This window comes from Plectropomus leopardus, chromosome 18 (assembly GCF_026936395.1).
Source record: "Plectropomus leopardus strain MGB_pleo_1.0 chromosome 18, ASM2693639v1, whole genome shotgun sequence".
Taxonomy (NCBI): Eukaryota; Metazoa; Chordata; class Actinopteri; order Perciformes; family Serranidae; genus Plectropomus; species Plectropomus leopardus.
In genome coordinates this window covers 13,639,033-13,662,202 of record NC_142193.1, presented here as the reverse complement: position 1 = coordinate 13,662,202, position 23,170 = coordinate 13,639,033, and the positions used below count along the sequence as shown (strand labels likewise).

General features: G+C 40.5%; 1 protein-coding gene across 2 annotated transcripts; it reads right to left on the bottom strand.

Annotated features, from left to right (window-relative positions):
* Nucleotides 1–490: 490 nt before the first annotated feature.
* ints1 (integrator complex subunit 1) lies at nucleotides 491–21,384 on the bottom strand. 2 transcript variants are annotated; one of them, XM_042504763.2, is made up of 48 exons: nucleotides 21,307–21,384; nucleotides 20,740–20,869; nucleotides 20,333–20,623; nucleotides 20,054–20,250; nucleotides 19,815–19,952; nucleotides 19,553–19,712; nucleotides 19,327–19,432; nucleotides 18,908–19,094; nucleotides 18,368–18,513; nucleotides 17,723–17,864; nucleotides 17,423–17,599; nucleotides 17,235–17,343; nucleotides 17,019–17,139; nucleotides 16,844–16,921; nucleotides 16,590–16,747; nucleotides 16,192–16,288; nucleotides 16,020–16,111; nucleotides 15,862–15,922; nucleotides 15,582–15,779; nucleotides 15,113–15,242; nucleotides 14,574–14,753; nucleotides 14,228–14,377; nucleotides 13,960–14,139; nucleotides 13,746–13,850; nucleotides 13,506–13,673; nucleotides 12,395–12,506; nucleotides 12,136–12,294; nucleotides 11,900–12,046; nucleotides 11,701–11,799; nucleotides 11,325–11,449; nucleotides 10,924–11,178; nucleotides 10,679–10,838; nucleotides 10,464–10,595; nucleotides 9,050–9,218; nucleotides 7,661–7,784; nucleotides 7,434–7,549; nucleotides 7,201–7,288; nucleotides 6,817–7,067; nucleotides 4,787–4,916; nucleotides 3,772–3,905; nucleotides 3,480–3,672; nucleotides 3,236–3,360; nucleotides 3,001–3,110; nucleotides 2,457–2,570; nucleotides 2,298–2,368; nucleotides 2,115–2,206; nucleotides 1,808–1,917; nucleotides 491–1,637 (listed from the first exon to the last, which is right to left on the bottom strand). In XM_042504763.2, exons 2-48 carry the CDS (start codon nucleotides 20,792–20,794, stop codon nucleotides 1,522–1,524), a joined length of 6,558 nt encoding a protein of 2,185 aa, XP_042360697.1. In that variant the 5' UTR covers nucleotides 20,795–20,869; nucleotides 21,307–21,384; the 3' UTR covers nucleotides 491–1,521. The 2 variants fall into 2 exon arrangements, with proteins under 2 accessions (XP_042360697.1, XP_042360696.1); XM_042504762.2 differs by having other exon boundaries at nucleotides 21,224–21,360.
* Between the last annotated feature and the right edge of the window lie 1,786 nt (nucleotides 21,385–23,170).

The following is a 23,170-nucleotide window of genomic DNA, read 5'->3' as shown; positions in this document are numbered from 1 at the left end:
CACTTTCCTCATTTACCGGCATGCCTACACGTTGTTTTACTTATCCTTTTGACTCCATCAAGAGGTTTTCAGATGAAGTCAGTGGCACTGGGCAAAACAACTCGCACTTTCATGGCAAAATGGTTTCCATCACAGCGTGTGCATCACGCCGTTAATTTGTCGGTTACACGCCAATGAAGAGCAAGCGTACCTATGACAGCTGTTTCCAGTTTTATCAGGATCCAAGAATTATTGGAAGGAAATGAAAGGCCACAAACCCGCACCACTTATTTTTTCCCATCCATCTTGTTTGAGGTGCTAAAATATTTTTCTGAAAGGCTGTAATTGGTTTTTGTGAAATTTGAGTTTTTACATTTTCAACATTTAACTGCTTTCCAGTCATATCATGATAAAATGCCTCCATTAAATCCCTGAACTATAGCGGATGACTGCTGGAATATTTAACACTGTTCATTTTCTATCAGGTAAAGCAGAATTCAAAATTAAGAAGCAGATTCCAAAAGTTGTTTTATTGAGTTCACATCAAGGTGGCTCACAAATGGTGTGTTTCTGTTGAGGTAAAGTATTATAACTTTATTTTTAGCTATTTTAATGATTCTCAGAAAACCCCACCGTATTTTGGTTTAATATTCTTAATAATTTGAAATTCAACAGAATCTTGACTACAGTCAAAGAAGAAGAAAATTGTAGCAAAATTTCTGCCATCAGATACAACACTGGAAGGGGGACCATGACCACAAATATTTAGTTTATTTCAGCTGTTTATTGTGATAACTACGTATGAAGCATACAGTACAATCTGCTCTCTAATTGTAAAATTATGTTGTGTTTCAAGTTTAAACTGTTGAAAATAGAGCCGAAACTAGTGTGCCATTTTTCAAAAACACATTGAGCTCTGCATATTGTATTGATGTGTCAATAATTTAATAACTACAAAAGCACAAAAATCCCCTACAATGTCCAAAAATGCAATAAAACAGATGTTTCAATTTAGATTTCAATAAACCAATTTTGAAAATAATTAAAATATAATATTTATTATCATGTTCTTTTAAGTATTGTTGACTCCGACTCCAATTATATGTATTCTCTGTTGTATTTAAGTGATAATGTAATAATATCAACATACAATATTCCAGCTCTTATCTTTTCAAATTATTGGTAAATGTACCAATTAAAAATAACTTACACTCATTAAGAAGTAATAGATGTACTAATTACTGCATTACTACCATAACAGCAATTTAATAGCTTTAAATATCACATTTTCAACTCATTTAGAGGGAATTTTAATGCATTTTTTTTTAAGTCACTAAATTATCCATACATTGTTGGACCAGGACCAATGAGCTGGTAACTACCAGCTGCAGCACTGAAAAGCTACAGAGTCTGTTCATCTGTCATTATGGAATTAGAGCAATATTTGAACTAAAGATGACAAAATAATAACGATCGTACTCTGAAAAGAAGAAAAGTAAATGACACTACTTCTAAATGGATGTGGAGTTTTACGCTTTGTCGTTATGTTGTTGCTTCCATGTGAAGGACCTTCATAGACTCTGCGATCATTGAACTGGTGTCAATTTGTCCATAGATACCCACTAAAAATGCCTTGTGGAGCAAGATGTCTGCATGTTCTGTGAAGGAAAAAAACACATGGATGTGTGACCCTGACTTCAGTTCATGCTTCATCCATTTTTAAATTTTTTAAATTTTTTTTGTCTTCCTAAAAAATATTGCTTGGTCATGTGACTATACGGGAGGGGCTGTTTCTTACGAAATTACTGACTAAAGAGTGTATTCTTACCTTGACAGAGAAGCACATATTCTGGAAGATTCCTGAGAGCCGTCTGTACCACGTCGAAGTTACCACTGCCCATACAGTACATAAAAGTTGGCAGGAAGTCTGTTGCCAGGCTGCAGTAGAAAAACACACAGTATTATGTAGTGAAATGGCTACAAAAGTATGCAGACAGAAGGACTGAAGACTGATTGACAGACAGATAGGTATCACAACACCATCATTGGCTTTTCTTTATTTATCTCCACACATTCCCTATCATCTAAGCAGGCTTCCTATAGCTGTTTTGTTCCCCTCAGTACTGTAAACTTACCAGGGATTATTCTGGATGCAGCGCAGAGCCAAACTGAAGGCCATGTTGCGACACAATTCCTCCGAGGACGTCATGAGTCTCTGCAGATCATTCTACAAACAAGGTGGTGATTGATGTGTTACACACTGACAGATACGACTCCTGACCTTCTTTTTTTTTTTGTTAATGTCGTTAATGACTCACAATGAAGTACTGGATGATCTCTGGGCTCCTCCTTGACTTCTCATCCACCTCTGTCAACACCTCCAACACATCTATAACAGATAGGAAAAAAACAGCGTATTGCTCGTTTTGATATAGGATTTGTACATTGTGAAATTGCTGTGGCGGTACGTTTGTTACCCTCGACTGCCTCTCCTCTCGACATCTTTTTCAGGTACATTGTCATGTCAGCCGCACTCAGTGAAACAGAGGCAGATATGTTGACTAGGGGCAGGGAACCAGTGGACAAGTCGTCTGGTTAAGAGCAAAAACAATTATTTAGCAGACTTGTAGTTAGCAAGACAAGAGAGCAAAAGTGGACAGATTTATTATAAAAAAATGTAACCTGGTATCAAGACATACCTAAATTATTATTTTTATTTTATTTTCTTATGTTTCTTTCTGTTGTTGTTGCTGTTATGCAGTCTTCGCTAAAGGAAAATATCAATTTTTTTACTGTTTCTATTTCTAGTTATAACTTTTGAAAGACATTGTTGCTAGTTTTTGTTTTCATGGAATTTACTGCATTATTGTGATTGCTATCATGTTATATGTCCCTTTATGTGTCCACTTATGTGATTCCAGGACATTGCTGTAGGAAAGCCTAATGCTCAGTTCATTTTCCCTGAAAAAAGCAATGGTTTGATGATGAAGATGTGGACTCAAAAGATCCTCTTGTGCTTACCATCTCTCTCCTCTGGTGCAACCTCTGCAGAGGACCTTTTCACTGGCAAAGTGAGTCCAGCCAGCAGAGATTTGAGCTGAACCAGGTCTGGGTTTTCTGCACACAGACCCCTGGCAGGAGAAACAGAAATAAAATCTTAAAACAAAGCCATTTTTGCTGTAAATAATGTTAATTAACTCAAAGTTTGCCATTTAAGTGTCACATTTTTAATCATTCAAAAGTATATGTTACTTACTGCAAGATGTCAGAGTGTTTCTGTAAATAGGGAATGGCTGCTGCTGCATCGTGGGTGATGTACTTCTGTGTGAACTGCAAAAACTTGTTGATGAAGACCAACGGAGAACGAGTCCTCTGGAAGTTCTAAGAGAAGAGAGACGCACAAATGAGCATTGTACACTGATTTGAAGCTCATTAAATAAGTGATTACATCTGATCTCTAAATCCTGTATGGAAGATTTGACAGTGTGCGAGCCGCCTACCCGAAGGACCTTCATGAAAGACAGAAGGCAGTCTTGAAGCGCCCTCTGGTGGTCGCTGTGGAAAACAAGCGGCTGCAGCAGCTCCAGGATAGCGAGCACATTGCTGAAGAATGTCATGTGGTTTTGCTGCCGAAACTCCTGCATGTTGAGGTGGATGCGGCCGTGGAGGAGACCTGCGATCATAGGCAGGTGTCTGGGGAAAAAAAAAAAGGAAGAACAGTGTTGGAGTCCCTTTTTGCAAACTAAATTGAAAACATACTACTGCAGAGAGTAACAGCTAGTTTTTTTTCACCTTAGCAAAAGGACAGGATGCGACACAGCCAGCTTCCTGCATGCGAGGTTGGCATCAGACACACGACCCTCAGCTGACTTTGAGTCTCCTATATCAGCCAGCAGTGTGACCAGGCGATGCACCAGGACATCAAGCTGCAAAAAGACATAAAACAATATAATAAAAGTATATACAGCAATGCGAAGTATTTTTTTTGTAAGTGATGAATATACAAAATTATTCAATCCAAATACACAAAGCCTTCTTTTCTTCAGGCCATCAGCTACAGACCAAAGTGTTTCTTTTAAGGATACAAAAAGATGGTTATCACATTCGATCCCAATGTTCAGAATCTGGAATCGCCTCCCACCCAAAATTAAGTCTTAAATTAATAACACTGATCTAAATTAAAGACACATCTTTTTTCACTTGCTTTTAGTCTGAGGCTGACCTTTTAACATCCTCTTACCACTTTCAATTTGAATTCTCTTTCTCTAAATGTCCCTTGTTTTTATGAGGTTATGAGGTTGTTTTAGCTGATGTTACTCCTACTTTATCTCCTTTTTTAAATTTGTTTTATTGTATTGCATTCTGTATTGCTGAATTATATGCACCTTTTAATTCTTTAATAATGTAATCGTGTTGAGGCAGATTCTAACTCATCTGCCTCACTGAAAAGCACTTTGGTTCAACTCCTGTTATTTTTCAATGCGCTATATAAATAAAAGTGACTTGATATATGTCAAGACAAGTAGACAAAACAAGCAGAATAAATAAACGTAGCGTTACACCACGGTAACAGGGCATATGAATTTAAATGTCCAAACAAAGAAATATGTTGTCTATGAATCTGGCAAGACATTTTTTAAAGATCGGGCTCTTGTTTTTTGCCTTTGTTGGACAAAGCAGTGGAAGATATGCAGCAAAGGGACGCAGGTTGGACTCAAATCTGGGCCCCTGCCAACGATCCAGCCTCCACGAGGCACACACTCGACCAGGTGAGCTACAACGACCCTCCATGGCGAGACATCTTTACCTTACAGCTGCTGCCGTCCGCAGCCCCCCCACTGCTGAAGGTGCCTTCGGGCAGGGTGACGTGTTGGATGACTTCAGGGAAGTGCAGATAGATCTGCAGCAGCAAGTTGTGGCACCGCTTACTCATCGCACTGACAGACAAGATAAAAAAAAATGGGATGTATACAGTTTAGAGACATGGCACCAACTACAGGAATGTGTCACTCACTTTAGGGGAAATACATTTTATTATTGGCTTAGGACAGTTCAGCTGTCCATGGTAAAGCTAGAAGCTTAGTAACAAAATAATCAACACTGTAATCCCTGATGTTATTGAGTTGTGTAGCTTGAAGCAATATAATTGACAGTGACTGGTTGACCAATTTTGTGCAGCCATAGAAATTTTGTCGCAGCTTTTCAACTCAAGAGAGCTTTACTTTATAGTAGCACTAACATTTATAAAGCGATATTTTGAGTTTGACAGAAAAATTACATTGTTTTTTTTTCACAAATTCACTTTCTCATTCATTTCTTTCAAAGGATTATGAATGAAGCTGATACAAAATCACAGATTAGAGCTTGATCTCTATTGTTTCTGTCTACAGGCAACAATAATTAATGTATACACTAATACAAACTAGGCACATGAATAGCGTAAAGTCATTCTGAGGCATCTGCCTTGAAGTCACTGTGGTTTCATGAAATCCTTTAAGGCTCTTGTCAGGCTCAAATAATGTACCCTCTACTAACTGAAGAGTTTATTACAGCCACGAATTAAGCAAATCAGAGCGACCTTGACCAAGAGTAAAGCGCCCGCCTGTTGTTCAATAGTTGCTGTGTAATTGGAATAAACACCAGCTTATCTGACAGCGAGGTTTCCCAAGAAGAATGCTCAACATACAATCAAGTGTTTACTCAATACAAGGCCAAAACCCTTTACTTTCAACATGTTTTTATCCTGCCATATTTTCACGAGCAACAATTTTACCAGACAGCTTAGCTGTACTTAAAATACTGTAATTCGGAAGCTAATTTTGCTTGACCTTGGCCAAAGTTTCCTCATTAAAGTGGTTTAATAACCAGAGACATATTCATGAAAGGAGGGTTTGCCTCCACAAAGAGTTGCACCCTGATCTCTGACAGCTAAGTCAGAGCAGGAATTCACAACACAGGCAAGTTTAGAGCTTCAGCCTTAATCCTCTTGGCTTCATTATAATACACTGAGCTTTTAAAGAGATCACAGTACAGACGACTTCTGCTGGTTTTAATTTCACACCAATAGACCTAATTATCGAGTTTTCCCTGGTCCACAGCATTGTGGCTGACAGAGGAAGTCTGAAAAGTTCATCTGCACTGAGAAGGAAAATCTAGTGCGATTTATCCCAAAGTTTATCAGCACACCATAACGGGGGGGGGGGGGATGACTTTCCATATTTGGGCTAATTAGGAATAACAATAAAATGTGTCGAAAGGGATGGACTGAAACTTATACGACAGAAGGTGATGAGCATACGTGTCTTCGAATATGGAGGGATGAAACAGAAAAAGATCTGAGAATAGAAGATCAGCATGGAAACAAAAAATATACGAGATCGGTGATTCTCAAACTTTTTACACCACACACCATCTCAGAAAATATTTGGGTGAATAAACCCATCATAATTTTACAAAATGTTTGTTTTTCTCTAAACCAATCATAATGGGCTGGGGCGAGGCTAAGCCCCGGGTGCAACGATGCAACTTGTTTTGGTGGAAAGGGGGGAAAACTGGCATTAAAATGGCTAAATCTCTGCAAAATAAAATGTCAAATAAAACATTAAGTCATTTCAGCTTTTAGGTTGCTAGCTCGAGAGATGTTACTGTTTCACACACAGTGCTAAAATGAAGTGGGAAGACAAGGTGTGACCAGAAAATATTCGAATTTTAGAAGCTTGAATCAGAGATTTTGTCATAAAATTACTCAAACAAATCAAAAAAAATATCAAATTGAATGCTGATAAATTCAATTGTGGATAACTAATCATTTAATTACTGCAGCTCTATTCACCATACCTGTCCTCCCATTTCTTTGTGCAGTTGATGAGGTACTCTGACACTTTCTTGATGTTTTCCAGCTCCCCGCTGCAGTAGGAGTGGAGGAGAGGCAGCCTAGACTGGATGAGAGAACAGGAGGCCTGGTCCAAGCTGCTTTTGTCATCGTGGGGCGAGTCACGACTGCTGAGCTCTGACTCTGACAAAATGAGGTCCACCAGGCTGATGAGCTCCTGCGAACTGAGTCGTAGCACAAACTTCTCCGTCTTCTTCTGCACAGACAAAAAGAAAAATGCATGAGTCATCAGCTCCAGCAGAATGAACTCTATCTGACTTCGGTCTCATCAAAAATGCAGAAAAAAGGGGTGACAACTCGGAATTGTATAAGCGGGCATTTGATCTCACTTGAGGGATCTTCTGGTCGCGTCCTTGCCAGATTCGTGGGATGTGGCTGCACGCCCACAGGAAATCCAGAGCAGAAGATGGGTCAAGTCTGAAAAAGCGTTACACAGACACTTTACATAATCTCTCACTGTAAACCATCATTCTCAGTAAAACCCCATCTAGTGAAAAAAAAAGTTTGGCTGGGTCACACAAAACAGTGGCTGACTAAAATGTTTTTATAAAAATGGGCGTACTTGTAGTCTCTGCGCTTGCTGAGAAGAGCACTGATACACTGCAGGAGGGTGGACCAGTTTGACTGATGTGTAAGCAAGGCCAGAAGATAGGGTCTGTAGGCAGGAGTCCCTCTTGCCTGAAACAGTAGCAATGGAAACAAAGGATGAATAAGGAACTCCAAACACACACTTGCTCCGATCTGCCAAGACAAGAGATGTGCATTACCTGCAGGCGGAGTTTATCTTACCTTGTTGAGGGCAAACAGCAGTTTCTGTTGAAGATCTGGACACACTGAAGTGACTTCCGGGTCGAGATGCTCCAGCCAATCAACCAGCAGCCCAGAACTCAGACCTGACTTTGTCACCTCAGAGCTGTTCGCAAAGGTGAAAGCGAAAGGTTACTTCAATGGAAATGTGATTGAAAATCTGTTCAACTCCAAGCTAAAGATCTTATGCACAATGTTCATGTGCTTTCTGGGGCCAACGTACTGGTTCATTACAACCAACAAATCAAACGTTTTACCATTCGCATTGATTCACTCGGAACCTGTCTTGGTGATACAAAACGTTTCACACAGTAGTAACATGGTTTCAACAGCTTGAGGTAACTTAGGTATTTTTCAGCTAAGACTTTGTTTTTCCCATGTTTTGAAAAATTGGTCCCGTGTTGACCAAGGGTGCTGTGGCCAACACCTGTAAAACAGGCTGCAAAGTAACCACTTGGGGCTTACTGTATGTACCGTCAACGTCATCCACTAAAAGTGCTTATTTTTGCCACCGACAGGCTCAGAACGTCATAATAGCTATCTGACATCATAGCTACAGAGACAGACCTTTTCGTTTAAGAGTGAGATCTTTAGTACTTACCCACAAACAGCCCCATTCACGGTTTCCAGACCAACCAGACTCCATTTTTATTGCAGTAATTTTAGCGTGTATATAGCCAGTCTATTTTCACATCTAAGTAAGTGAATTAAGGGTTTATTTCAACCAAAACGCAGCTGGTGATTGTTGGGACAGTGAAAAGACTAACCAAGATGACATTTGTGAGTTATTCTGTTTTTGTCGACAAATTTGAATGAAGTGTGTTTTATGATAATAACATTGCTGTTAATCTAAGCAGAGTCCGGTGGATTAGGCAAAAGAGTTTTCAGTTCAGCAAAAAGGTCCAACCCTGCTCTTCCTCTCAATACCAGACCAACTTCAAAGTTTGTTGTTCCCATGGAAAAATAGGATCCAGGTTGAAAAATAAACTAGTTAGCCTTTAAATCAACACCTTCCCTTTTCTAACATCATACAAAAAGCATTCTTCCCAAATACATGCTATCACTCCATCTACTTGCACTTGTTGGATACGACCATGAGCAACCTTTCGGTATGTACCCGCCTCACCAGCAGTGATTCTGTAAAATATTCTATGACTTTCACAGCAGGTGAGTCTGTAAAGCCAATGTAAAGCTGCAAAACCAATTAAACCTTTCCGAACCAAATCCAATAGCAGTTTGCAAGTACAAGGCCACAGACAGTGAGCGCCGCTTTGGTATTTTTGTCACAGGCAGCCGTGTTTGTCATTTAGTCCCGTCAAATATAAATGTTTCTTGCATGACTTGAGAGGGAAATAGAATTGCGGAGCTCACTTGTTAGAATCCACTTCTTTTTTCACAGCTCGCTCCTCACTTTCCTGAAGCAGCAAGGAAATCACCGTGGCAACAGGGCCAGCTGTCCCGTTCTGTGTACCAACAGTCATCAACAGAGACAGCAGCTCCTCCAAATACGGTGACTTCACCTCCATCAGCCCCTGTAACACTGGGATATTACACAAACAGCATGCTTAGTTTGGACTCCTATTATACGTCCTTACACAACAAAACGAAATGTTAGATGTGGCAACAGCTTTTGTGCTTTAATGGTAATCTTTTTGGCAATATAATTTTTATTATATCAATCTTTCAGTGCGAGGCTTTTGATTCGGTTCACATGGATTATCAAAAGCTTCAGCACATTTTGTCCTCAATTCTGCTTTTGTTTTCTTTTAATTACAAAAGCTATATTTGTCTTGTGTTAAACAGGGTTCCCTCACCTGATTAAAAATTAGATTCAAAGACTGTTCAAGGACTGTTCAAGGACTTTCCAGGTCCAATTTTCTAAAGTTCAAGGCCCCAACATGGCATAGTTTGAAACACTGATCAACATTAATTACTGTTACAACATTGACATTTTTATAATGAAAACTATCAGGTTTCACAGAAGCTCACAGGTAACAATTAAACAGAGCCCATTGACTTAATATTTTGTAAAAATAAATAAATAAATGGCAAAATTTCTCCCATACATAGTCAAGTGCATTTAAACAACAACAAAAAAGTCTATTTATGTGTATTTTCAAAAAACTTCAAAGTCTACATTTTTCCCTCGAATTCACAAATTTTAAGGAATCTGAAGAACTATTGGGAACCCTGGTGTTATATGCTGCTGTGGAAAAATCTATAGTTAAATTTTTTGGTGCCAAACTGTATACTTTTAACAAAATTATTTAAATACAATTTAAAAAAAATATTTTAAAATATTTCTTCTGTACTGAAAACACACAGACCCCCTACAGCGTAACAAAAATAATGGAGATATTTAAGTTAAGAGGCCTCAAACTTTCAAGGCCTTGATTTTTATCCTCTCACACACGAATTTCAAGAACACATGAACTTTATATGTTGCTGTGGAAAGGCTACAGTGGTTCTAGGTATACTTTTATCAAAATTATGATGATAACAAATTAAAAAAATGAACTTTTTCTGTAGTGAAAATATCCTAAACAACTTAAAGTAGCACAACAATAACCAATATATCCAAGTTAGGGTCAATGCTAGTCTTTGCTAAAAAAAAAAACAAAAAAAACAAAAAACAACTTAACAATAATAGAAAACCTTTTACCTGATAAATGAATAAATCGTGTTTCAAAATTGTGATGAATTAATTCTCTGTAAATCTATATCTGTAGCTCAGTTCAATCTATGTCAATGCACATTCACATCCACACAATGACTCTATAAATACCTTTCCCTATGAGCTCTGCTTCAGCATTACATCTGTCTCCGGCTTTCAGCACTGCAATGACGGCCTGCAGTGGCACTTCAGTATCTCTGCGATATGCCAAAGCCTCAGCCAGGTGGAGGAAACCTGTACGCACTGCAGGGCAGAGAAACTTGTCACTCATTACAAAAAAAATGAATTAATTCACATTGTAAAAGCTAAAGAGTTGAGGTGCTCACCATCATTGTGCCTGTGTTTGTGAGAGTTCTGACCAGCGAAGGATTTGAGCAGAGTCTTCAGTGGTCCTGCCTCCACAGTCGGATTGTCTAACCAGATTAACATCTCAACAATAACCTTAAGGAATAGTGAGGAAAACGCCACGTCCTGGGACACGAGACGCTGGAGGCAACAAGAAAAAGAGTTTTATATTCCAGTATTTCATGACACAACCTGAAATAATGCTTTGATTATCAGAAAGCCTCACCTGGTAGAGGTGAAGCTGGCGCATGAGAGGACAGGAGAGGGCATGGCTGTGGTGCATCGACATGACAATAGGCCCTGCGTGTACCGAGGTGAGCAGGGCCGCTATGGCCTGTAGTAGCCGAAATGCCAACCCACCCTGCTGAATTTGGCCCTGCTTGGCCCGCATCAGCTCTTTAGCAAGGGCCTGCTGCAAGGCCAGAGAGAGCTGGCTGGGAGGGGGGCCGTGCCAGCGAGGGTCCACTTTTAAGGGGAATATCTGTGAAGGCAAAGGAGACATAACAGGTCAGTTTAATGCAAAGGTGACTCAAAAATAAAGGGAATAAACCTAAAGGGGATTTGTTTTGGAGTACACCTGACATTAAACATTTTTGAATTGAGAATAAATCAGCTAGGGAATCCCACCTGAAGCAACATGCCAGTGAGATCATCATCAGGCCCAACTGCAGGAAGCTGACTGGCTGCTCTCATCTTCACAGAGCTGTGCGGTGTTTCCACTGTAACTTTGACCTTACTGGTTTCAGAGGAATCTGTCAGGCATAATGTAGCAGAGGCAAATTTGCATTATTTTTATGCATTTTCACATAGATTATGTGTCAGATACTTTATATTTAAGGCTCTGTGTAATCTATGATCATGTGTGAGTAAAGTGTAATTCTTAATATTGTTAAACATATTTACAATATTGTGAGTAATAAAGACTTTTAATGTTAATGGTTTAAACATTTCATGAAGAAAATGACAGCAGATAAACAATAATTTGGAGGCGAAAGTCACTAACCTCTGTGTGGAGGAAGTGAAGAGCTCAGTAAGGAATGGAAAGTGTGCCCCCCTGTGGCACCTCGCTCATGCTGCACTTCAACCAGGTGGGCCATGTAGTCTATTGCAGGATAAATACACAATGAAATAAATCGGATCATTACAGCTATATTTCAAAACCTTAACTCATTTCAAATGTTGGATATCTGCAGCCTGCTTACGCTTGTCCATGATGTTCTGCTCAAGCGACTGTGGATCATGAGAGACAGCCTGATCCAAATACTGCAGCAATTTACTCATGCTGGATACAGGAATGCCGAAGGACTGAACGAACAGCAGCAGTTGCTGAGGCTCCAGGTCTTGCAAAGCTGATGGAAAAACATATATCGCTCCGTTAAAAGGTAAAAATGTATTTATATGGTAGCAACACATTTTTGTGCACTAAGACAAGTTGTACCTGCATCGACCAATCGAGAAACCTCTGAGCGGATCATCCTCAGTTTCAACCAATCAGGTAGCAGAAGGGCCTCTTCTGAGGTGTCAACAAGGAAGGCAGTGGGTAGAGGTTTCTTGTCGGGGAACCAAATGTCCAAAAGAGAATAAAAATCACTCTCTCCTGTAAAAATACACACAATGGTAAAAATGTTCTCACAGCCCCTATAACACAGCTAATGTTACACTATACACTCATCACAATATACAGTGAACAGGACTACCTTTGGGTGGCCCCAGTGTCAGCAGGATAACCATCGCATGAACAACAAGAATGTGCATCGTAGCAGTCTCTCCTGTGGTCCAACGCAGAAACACCTGGTCCTGAGATTCCGACTGGAAAAAGAAGTTTGTCAAACACATCTTATAATACAATTTCACTACAGGCCAATGAAAAAATATCAAAGTGGGATTAAACTTCAACTGCAAAGAAAATGCACTGTCGAAATTTCCCACACAATTTAGTGTGATTTTTTTTTAAATTAAAAAGGACAGAGATAACATGTTTAACATTCCCTCTGAGCAAATAATTAATGAGAAATTCTGTATCTGTATTTTGTATATACTCTGTGGTTACACCTTATTTTGAAAAGCAGACATGGTCATTGTGTATCCTGGGTTGTTTCAAAGCATTAACCATAAATCTCAGAATACGGGAGCACTCCAGTTTCAGTGGCGGCTGGTTTGACCACAGAGATGCAAGTGACAGCTAGCTTCAATCATCAGACGCTGCCTCTGGACGAGGAGGACGGGATATGATCGAGCTTGGCTGACTGAGCAAAAAGCGGTCAAGTTCACCGTAACACACATTGCTGTGGTCAAATCATCCAACGCTAAAGTTGGGGACAGACACAGGCAGAGCAGAGCAGTCTCAGTTAGTGAAGCAGAGGTAGCGATGTCGCTAGCGAAGCAACACACACACTCACACACACACACACACACACACACACACACACACACACACACACACACACACACACACACACACACACACACACACACACACACACACACACACACACACACACACACACACACACCAATTCTCACTCCCTCATGGAGTTTACATGATATATGCTGGGTTTGACAAAAAAAGAAGAAAGAAAAAAAAGGGCATATTTGCAATTTTAGTTATACATTTTTCAACAGTCTCTCCAAAAATGGTCCCAAAATGCAACTAAATAGTCACTGTCTGAAGCCCTGTTTTAGGGAGTGTGTAACTTGAAACTTATTCTCAAATGTTTCACTTACTTTGATCCAGTAAGAAGATCAATGGAAAGTTAACTATAATGGAAATGATGATGTGCTTCAGTTAGTAACATGACTCTTGCTCACCCAGCTGTAAAGATCCTCGCCCTCTTTGGTCTTCCTCATCCTCTTGATGTATGTAGAGAAGATGGTGAGGAAAGCACTGAGCACAGCATCTGACTCGGGTCTGCAGGAGTGTTTGCAGAACAGGCTGTTCATGATGGTGGAACGCTCGACGATTAGCCGGGCAACGTCCTGCAGAGAGTGACTGAGGTCAGCACTGCTGAATGAAAACAAAACAGATTTAAAGCAACTCACTGTGATTACCAGGGCAAGGTCATTGTGAGAGGCCTGCTCCTCCACTGGTGCATGCTGGGACAGGTAGATGAGATAGGCACTGATCGTCTGTGGATCTGTCTCCATGTGTATAGCCTTCAAGAGAGCAGACAGACATAACATCCATCAAACTCTTGGTCATTAATCCTCCTAAAAGGTCTACATTTATATCCACTTATTAAGAGTTTAATGTGGAGTTGCTGACCTGCTGCAGAGCGGTGGACGTCATGCCTCTGACGCTGTCAAACAACGGGAGCTTTGGGAGGTCTTGTAACAGCCACTGGTATCCTGGCAAGAGCTCGGCATCTGCAGAGTCTTCCTCCATGGGCTGATCCCGCTCATCTCCGTCTTTCAAACCTCCTTCACTCAGCACCAATGACAAACCCTAAACACCAACAGATATTGTAAATTCAATCATTTTTAACACTAACAATGCTACTAGAGATATTTTTTTTCTGCCTACAATACAGTACCTTCATGGCTAGGACTCTGGATGCCACCTGAGAAGAGCTGAGACGTCGCAAAAAGTAGTCCAGCACTTCGCATGTTGTCTGTTCGTCAGCCTTAGGACCTAACAAAAGATCCTGCAGCCGTCCAAGTAGCTGTCTTTGCTTTTGCTGTCTCTACAGGAAGAGTTAGAATTCAGAATTAGTCAGTAATAAGCTGCACATAAGAAGTATAAATAAGCAGTGATATGAATTCAGCATATAGCATGTTAAATTGAGACTAGTGAGTCATTAAGAAAAAATCTAAAACGATGCCAAAATAGGACAACTTCCTTCCTGCCAAAAGTAAGGTATGGTGTTCTCATCAACATACTTGTCTCTTCTTGGCTTTCTGCTCTTTGCTCTCTCCCTCTTCGTCATCCTCTATTGGCAGACTGTCATCCGCTGCGTCATGCAGAAGGAATTCACACAGGCACTGCACTGGAAGCACATCCAAGGACCCCTCGCTGGACTGGACCAAATCAGCCAACCACGGCATGGACTGAGAGGAAGCCTGTGAAGCAGTGGAAATGTATTGCAGTTACCGGGTTCATACTGAAGACAAAAGCCTAAGAAGTCTGGCTCACATTGTGTTCTTGATACCTCATATCCTGGATACTAATCCAAAGCAACTCCAGTAAAGAACTAAGCCACAATCTTATACAAATTGTGAGCTTGTTGAGAAACAATCCCCATTTTGGAAGCAACATAGCCATCAACACACCTGTAACATTTTTAGTGAGTCAGAGAGGAATCTTTACAGACATTTTACCATTTTGAGGCATGCTCATTCTGTCCTATCAGCAGTAAAGGGGTGTTACAGTAAGTTTTAGGCAGTATTTTAGTGTGCAGTAGTATCTCCATGGCCATTACCTGTCTCTGGATGATGTTGAGGAGGAAGTCTGGATTGCGGCTGCGACAGAGGAGATGCCCCAAACGCAGAGACTGGTTGAGGCTTTTCACCTGCTCCTGGATCTGAGGAGGGGGTCGCCGAGGAGGGCCCCTGAACACAAAAAATGTGAGTCCATCTTCCAGTCACACAACTGTAAAAACACTTTTATCAAGACTTAAAAGTTTAAGCGCTAATACAGAATAATAAAGGAGTTGTTATATTATGGACTGACAGTGATTTTTTTAGTAGAAAACAGCTAGATTGAACTGTCCGCTGTGTAAAAAGTTAGAATGAGGACACTGTTCTCCCCCCAGTCTTAAGAAAGTGGGGTTAGTTGGAAAAGTCTCAAGATCCAATTCAACTTTTTCCACTCTATGACTGAGTCATTCTCTTTTAGAATATAATCAGCCAGTTACAGGGTGCATAAGGTAATTCCTTTTGGTCTCTTACTGTGGATCCAGACTGGTAAGCTGAGACAACAGCAGGCTGTTGCTCTCTGTGATGGTCTGTTTGGTGGAGGCTGCTGCCAAGTGGCTCTCAAAGGCCAGGATCTCCTGTTTCTCTCTCTGGGAGATCTGCAGCTCCCTGTTGATCATCTCTGTCTTTGTGTCCTCGTCCGCAATTGTGCATGGAGGGTAGGTATAGTTACTGTGGGAGCATGGAGAGATGTGTTAGTCGTTTGGCATCATCTTGAAACAATATTATATTCTAAAAGATAACCTTTACCTACTTTGTCATTACCATCTCCATGAGCATCTTCAGTGTAGGATAGCCATCCCAAGCAGCCAAACCTAAAGGTAAAATTGTCAGAAAATATATTAATGACAAATATTTAATAGTTTAAAAATAGCAGCTCATATGTATGCAATATAAAAACGTGTGCCGTACCGATTTTCTGAGGATTAAACGCAGCTACCACAAGCAGCAGCAGCCATGCCTTCCAATACAGGGTGGATATTGCCAAATTTGGCGGCTGATACCTTAAACATTAAAAGTCACTTGTTATTTTAGACTGTAAACTGTACGACTTCAAAGTGTTTTTAAAAGCTAGTTTAAGTACCCTGCAGGCAGCTGAATGTTTTCTGGGTGATGGTATGTACACAGATTCAGCACTGCATCAATGAGTTGGATCCTCTCCACTTTCAGGACCTCCAGATCTGTTTCAAAGCAAACAGTCAGTCAGCTTTATGGATTCAAGCATAATATACATCATGAATCATGCCAGGAGTGTTTAAGCAATTACAATAAAAAAGACATAATTCCTCTGTTCATACTATCCTAACTACTTTTTGCTAACTTGGGAGGGTAAGATGTGAACAAAGGGTTGGCCCTCTGATAGACTTCAGTTGGCTGCTCCTTAAACTGAAGCACATGTGTTTACTAAATGTGCCAGAGGGTGATATACACAGCTTTAACTGCGATCGTAAACAGTTAAAGACTAAGTGGATCTTCACACACCATCAGACTGAACTCCAGCAGCCCTCTTAACCAAGTGATCCGCAAGCTCCATGGCATCGGCCGGGCCCAGGGGCAAATCACGTGACAGCCCGATCACCAGGATGCGCATGAGTGTGTCCTCCAACAGAGGCACCTCGGAGCAGAGGCGAAGGAAGAAACTGAGGAATAAAAAAAAAAAAAAAAGCTTAGTAAGGTGACAGTTAGATAGTCAGAAAAAAAACACCATTAATGTAGCAGAACTGATGAAAACTGACTTTCTGTCACTCTCTGGAGGCCAGTTGTCCCACTTGTAATATGTCTCCGGTTGCTCAGTGAAAAGCACTTTGTGAAGACTGCAGACATAAAAGAGAGTTTTCATATTTAAAGTTGCTAAAGACATGGTTAGTGAAGTTAGAACACTAAACAAAACAGATTCATGCAGTTACAAACCAGTGAACGTAGTCTTTTGCGCCAACTTTGCTGATGGTTGGAACCACGGTGTGCAGCCACCACACAGCGTCTCTCTGGATGGCAGCTATCTGATTCTGGAACGACCTCAGGACCTCCAGATCTGAAACAAACCAGACATGGGTTTCAGGCAAAGCTGATCATGCATTTTCAGACTAAAAAAAAAAAACATCATTAGAACAAATACTCAACACTCACTCTTCTTCTCTCCTTTGTCCCACGCGATGCCAGCTTCTTTGACCTGAGCCGTGATGCCCAACATCATGGAGACAGTCAGTAAATCCGTCACCTGGATAACAAAACGCTCCTGTGGGAGAGACAAAGTCCAGTGTAAACACATGAACATTAAAGATGAAATGACTAGAGGGATTTTCTTATAAACACACTTTAAACTCCATGTCCACATAGCTGCTCTCCTTTCTCTCCTGCATTAAACCAAAGCAGAAGGACTGGAAGTTAATCTCATGCTTGGTCTGTTTGATGATCTCTCTCAGCAAAGCTCGGGAGGCGCGGAGGTAATCATCCTTATTGGTTAGCAGGTCCTGGAAGACCATCGCCAAGAACTGCGGATAAAATGGAAGAAAACAAGAGATTTTAAATACGAAAGACTAATTACATAAAGAAAAACACTTATGAACTACTGTTTGTTTAACTTTTTAAGAAATTTGAAAAGTCTCTGGTTTCACCTTTGGAGCCTGCTCTGGGCTGTGCTGCAGCACCGTGTGGAGGACTTGCATGTTGTTAGGATTCCTGGCGTTGGACAGCTCATTGAAGATCACCAGCTTCACCATAGTGCCCAGGTTGTCTCTGTTTGCATTGAGCAGCTCCCTGGAGGTTTTCAACCAAAGTACCAGTTAGAGTAAGGAGGCCTTTACATCAGGGTCCCAGGTCCAGATCTGAGGACGCCTGATCAAAAAGTCCAGTTTGTTTGATTATTGTGAACATTGTTTACAGTATCCAGGCAGCCTGAGTGCACTTGAAAAGGTGGTCGTAAATATAGTTTATGTGTACTCAGGTATGGTTTGTATCAGATATGAGAACCAACTGTAGCAAAACACCAAAGTGGACTGCTACTTAATGTTAGTAGCCATTGGCAAGTAGAGTTGCAAAGGCATTTCTCAGCACTGCCAGTCTCCTCCAAAATGTGCATATGTGTGCAGCAAGCCCCAGTTTTGTCTGAGAGGGATGTTCTTGGCATTGTTTTCAAAATATAAATCATATTAGGCATTAATGCAAAGGTCGACTCGATTGTATCATACCTAATATAAAAACGACCAGCTCACTGCATGTAATTACAAGATAGAAGTGAGAGAAAGAGAGACTCCACAGACCTGACACAAAGCATATAGTGGTTGAGGAGGACTTTAGGTTTGAGTCGGATCTTAATCAGGTTGGAGATCACCTCCATGTCATCTGCTCCCTGGGTGTTGCAGTTCATGCACAAAGACATGAGGAGGTCTTGAGCTGGTCGGGTCAGCTGCAGACAAACAAAAACAGAGTTATTAATCATTAGTTACAATAACCAACATTCATCTTCATACTCAAGATGAAGTGAAATTTACAAAAAATATTTGATTCTGTAATTCTGCAATCTAGCTGTACATTTAATAATAAATACTCTAGTAAAAATACTGCACAAGAAAGTATCACAATATTGATAACAACGTATGGACTTTATAGTGTTTTTTTAATTTTATTTTTTGCCCTTATAAGCACCTTTTACTTTTCATTATAGAGATTGTGACAAATTCACCCTGCAATTCACTGACCAAATGCAGTATATTACTACATTGTGGACAGAAAATATGGCTACTGAGATCCTGGGAAACTGGGCATTACAACTAGTTTATTTTAGAATGTTTGTTACTCACCTTTGGGTTCTGAAGCCACATCTCCAGCCTCTGCACAGCCATGAGCCGTGCCTCTTTATAGCCACACGTGGCCGTGAGGAGACGCAGCAGGTTTCGGGACACGTTGTCCATCGGCTGCCTGCGGTTCAACTGATCCCTGAGGACGTCAAGCACATAGTCCTCCACACTCTCTGCCAGTTCATCATACCTACAGCACGCCAGAAGGTGAGACAAAAAATTAAAATTGTCCCGGAGCTCAGTCCATCTTTTGCAAGAATCAATTTTTTTTTTAATTAAGTGTGACAATTGCTTATTTACATTATTAAATTTACAAATCTTAGCATCTAGAACAAAAAAAGCAAATTTGAGTTGTATCTTGAATTGAGTTGTGCCTGTCTGAAGCTGTGGTACCCTCACATCTGTATTGGTAGTTGTCATACCTCGGCATAATCTGGCCCTCATCCTCAGGGCTGAGTTTCTCCTCAGCTATCAGCAATTCTGTCTGGCTGTCATCCTCATCTGGGGTTGAGGGGTGAGGGCTACTACCTAAAAAAAACAAAACGTGCAAACCAAACCAAAAGCAGCATAAATAATCAGCACGCATTTCCTGCATCACCAATCCCAACATCCAACACGCTGGTGTCTGTTTTCTTCATGAAACTGTACCTGCACTGAGATCTCCACCAGTGCGACCAGTGTCAGCCTGCAACAGCATACTTTTAGGGGGCATCTTTGTCCCAAAAGCAGTCTGGATGTTGTCAACGAAATTCTTGCAGTGAGAACTGTCGACCCAAATTCTTTCCCCCAAAGAGTCCTCAATGTACACCTGAAAAGACACTTTCAATTATCCCACTGCAAGAATTTCTACATGGCTCAAATAAAACATTTTAAAAATGAATACATTTTGGAGTATTTAGGATATTCTCACTTTCACAAAGATCTCTGGCCAGTTCTCGTCCTCCTCGTAGGCTGCCATCAGCAGATTGCAAGCGAGAACAGACACAAGGCTGTTCCCCTTTGCTTTAAAGTTGATCGAAGCATCCCGTCGCAGGAGGCTGCACAAGGCCTTGTGACAAGAGTGAGACAGGTGGAGTCCAGTCAAATTCCAACATCTGTGACGTTCAAGATTTCTTTAGCAAAGATAAAATTGACAATGAGAAATCTTACCTCAATAATTCCTTCAGTAGCAAAAACATTGGGCTTGATTTTGGCCAGGAACATGAGACTGAGGTACAGTGTTATGTCAGGCTTGGCTCTGTTCATCTTGAGTTGTTTCACCGCTCCACAGAGCAGCCCCTCGATGCGGTCATCATTTCCTTCAGACTCTGCAGCTTCAATCTCATCCAGTAACACTACAGGTGACACTGCAATAAAAAAGGGGTTTTAATTAACTACTATGACAGTGTAAAAAATTTGATTTTAACAGGCACAAAGCTGTTGATTTACCTTCAATAGGTACCACTGATGGCTCCTTTATTGAGGGTGATATTGCCCTCTTGTCCACAGCTGCAACATCAGCGAGTCGTCCCAGGGCACTGACTGGAGGGGTGGTGGATAGTTTGGGTCGCTTGGTGAGGCTGGATAGACCCGATGAGGAGGGCAGAGCAGATGAAGTCTCTCTCTTTCGATCAGCAGGTAAATTTGTGGATGCCGGCTTCAGGAGGACAGCGGGGGCTTTGGGCTCTCCAGCCTGGCTCTTTGATCCAAGAGCAATGAAATCTCCTGGTGGAGGGTGACCTGGGAGAATCAGACGTCGTAGTCATATTATTCTTAATGATTTGCTATCATCTTCAGCATTAGATGAGGTTGTTATTTTTTAAATCACTCAGATGACACAGTGGTTAACTTCATACCCGATGGTTTTGCAGCACTGGGGCGCCTAAGAGTTGTAGGCTTTGGGCGATTCATCTTGAACAAAAGGCACAAAGTCAAAGCCAAATTCACAGCAGGTTACGCAGGTGACACTGCCTAGCTCGGAGAAGTCTGTGTGAGAGAAAAAAACACGAAGAACCACAAGATGAACAAACGTAAAACACAAGGTTAATGCTTGAGCAAAAGTAACGACTAGAGCTCGCTTAGCATCAATTAGCTATTTAAAACTCTAAATCGCAAAGCTGATCACAAACAACATTAACGTTACAGAGCAAAAGTAAGAAAAATGATGTGTTCGTGGTCAGTTGTACATCCCGGACATACCTGCTAAGCTAACAACACAAGGCTACACCTACATAATGTAGCTGTTAGCAACTTTAGCTAGCTTCCCGGTGTAAAGCGCAGCACTGGCGGTGAAATAGCCATTATCAAACAGAAACTTTGAATTAAAAGTGGCTTACGTACTTATTCAGTCTCATAAAACTGATCGTGGTTACGGCGAACGATGAATTTTAAACAGTATTTTCGTTTGCCGACTCAAAACCCACCAAACAGTCTGAGCCATGACGGCTTCTTCTTCTTCGCTGTGTCGACGCTGTTCGCTAACAAACGTAGTAAGTACGTACCGCCGCCTAGTGGTGATGTTGTGCTGAAAGCGGTCCACTCGACATTTTTCCCTTAAAGCAGAAATAAATTAATGTTTTGCTTTAAAACTTACAAAAAACTTTAAGTGCGAGTATTTGTTGGGTTTGTTAAGCGTTACATCGTTGTTCCGCCAGTCATGGCGTGTATCTACACTTCTAAGTTTTATTTGAAACTACACTACGACGCTGTGTGTAACTTGACCGTGCGCAACTGTAGTTACTCACTGTGACCACAGGAGGCACTACATGAGGGCCGACAAATCATTTTATTATACAATCACAGTTTTACTACATAATACACCTATATGGAATAACGGATATATTACAGTGAAAAACAAATCATTACATAACAAGAACTGTGTGGAGAAAGGAATTGGGTCAGTGGCTCACTTAGTTGATAGTAATGTTTCTCCCTGCTGAAAAGCCCTGACCAGCTTAAGATGGCAAAGCTTGTTGACCACCTTGTTTGACCGTGCAGCGTTTGATATCTTTTTGCATTATTTTTTATGGTTTAGCTGGTCATACCAGCTTGTGATCGTCACTCTAGCTGGTTCCTGTAAAATATAACCCAAATCAATGTCCATGAGCATGGAGAAACAACAGTGTCATGAGGGGGAAGTTTGAAAAGCAAAGGACATTAATCAGTTATGTCTTCTGTCACGTGTTAACAAAAACAGAGAGAGGTTCGCACTTCTGTCAAGTGTTATTCATAAAGATAAATGTACAGCTTGACAGGCTGGTCACCCCAGCATGTCAAACGATGAAAGACCAGCAAGGACCGTCTAAGACCATCTTCAACCAGCTAAAACTAATAAAACCAACTAAACCAGCAACCAGCATTAGCTGTTTTTTAGCTGTTTTTTTTTCTATCATGTCATGTGAGAATTTCTGTCTTAGACATGATTTAATTGGCAACTGTAACATCCTCAAATCTAAGACTCAAGCAATCCCCATCTATATTATATCCTTAATAAAAGGAATTTTAACATATTCTGTTCCTATCACCCCCTGTCTCACACAACGTTTAATTGAAGGCTGTGATTTCAACCAAATAAAAATTCCAAACAAAACAACAAGAACGATATTTAATCACATCTCATGTCCTAGGCCTATATTATCTTCGTCTTCAGAAATTCAACTTCACAAAAATATTATTCAAGTCAGAGGAACTAAATACCTAAAATTCCCCATAACTCTGCAAGCCAAAGAAATCAATTAAAACAAATTAAACAGTGTGTATACGTCCAGTGATTTGCGACAACAATTTGGAATTTAATATCTTGTGATGATCTTGTGTTGATGCGGTCATTTATTTTTCCAGTGTATTTATTCTAGTGCTTTTTGGCTTTCCCCAGAGGGTTTTCTTTTAATTTTTCTCTCAAAAGTACATTATTTATGGACTTGTCATGCACACCATGTCAAGATGACTTTCTGCTTAATAACATGTTAATACTTTGAAGGTTTTATCAACACAAATCCAAGTATATAGAGGTAAAAACTTAGGACTAATGTGTTTCACTATGATTTTCTTTTCTATGTGAAAGCCTTTAAATGCATGACACATAAAATGCAACAAAACAGTTAAGAATACTAGATTATGATTTACAACAAAAGCCCTAGCCCTTAATTTAAACAACAACAAAAACAGACACAAAAATCAAAACAGACACGAAGTTGGAGCATCAGTTGTAGCTATAAAAATATATGTGTATAAAGAAAATAATTATTTGTACATTCATTTTGTTCAATTAAAAGAAGGCCTTAATGG

Bases quoted from the DNA above. Each gene is read 5' to 3' on its own strand.
- ints1 (XM_042504763.2), bottom strand. From the start codon at position 20,794: ATGAATCGCCCAAAGCCTACAACTCTTAGGCGCCCCAGTGCTGCAAAA. The intron at 16,289-16,589 runs GTGTGTGAAGAT...GCTTTGAAACAG, and splicing joins TGCTGGAGTTCAGTCTGATG to ATCTGGAGGTCCTGAAAGTG. The intron at 16,112-16,191 runs GTACTTAAACTA...TTAATGTTTAAG, and splicing joins AACATTCAGCTGCCTGCAGG to GTATCAGCCGCCAAATTTGG.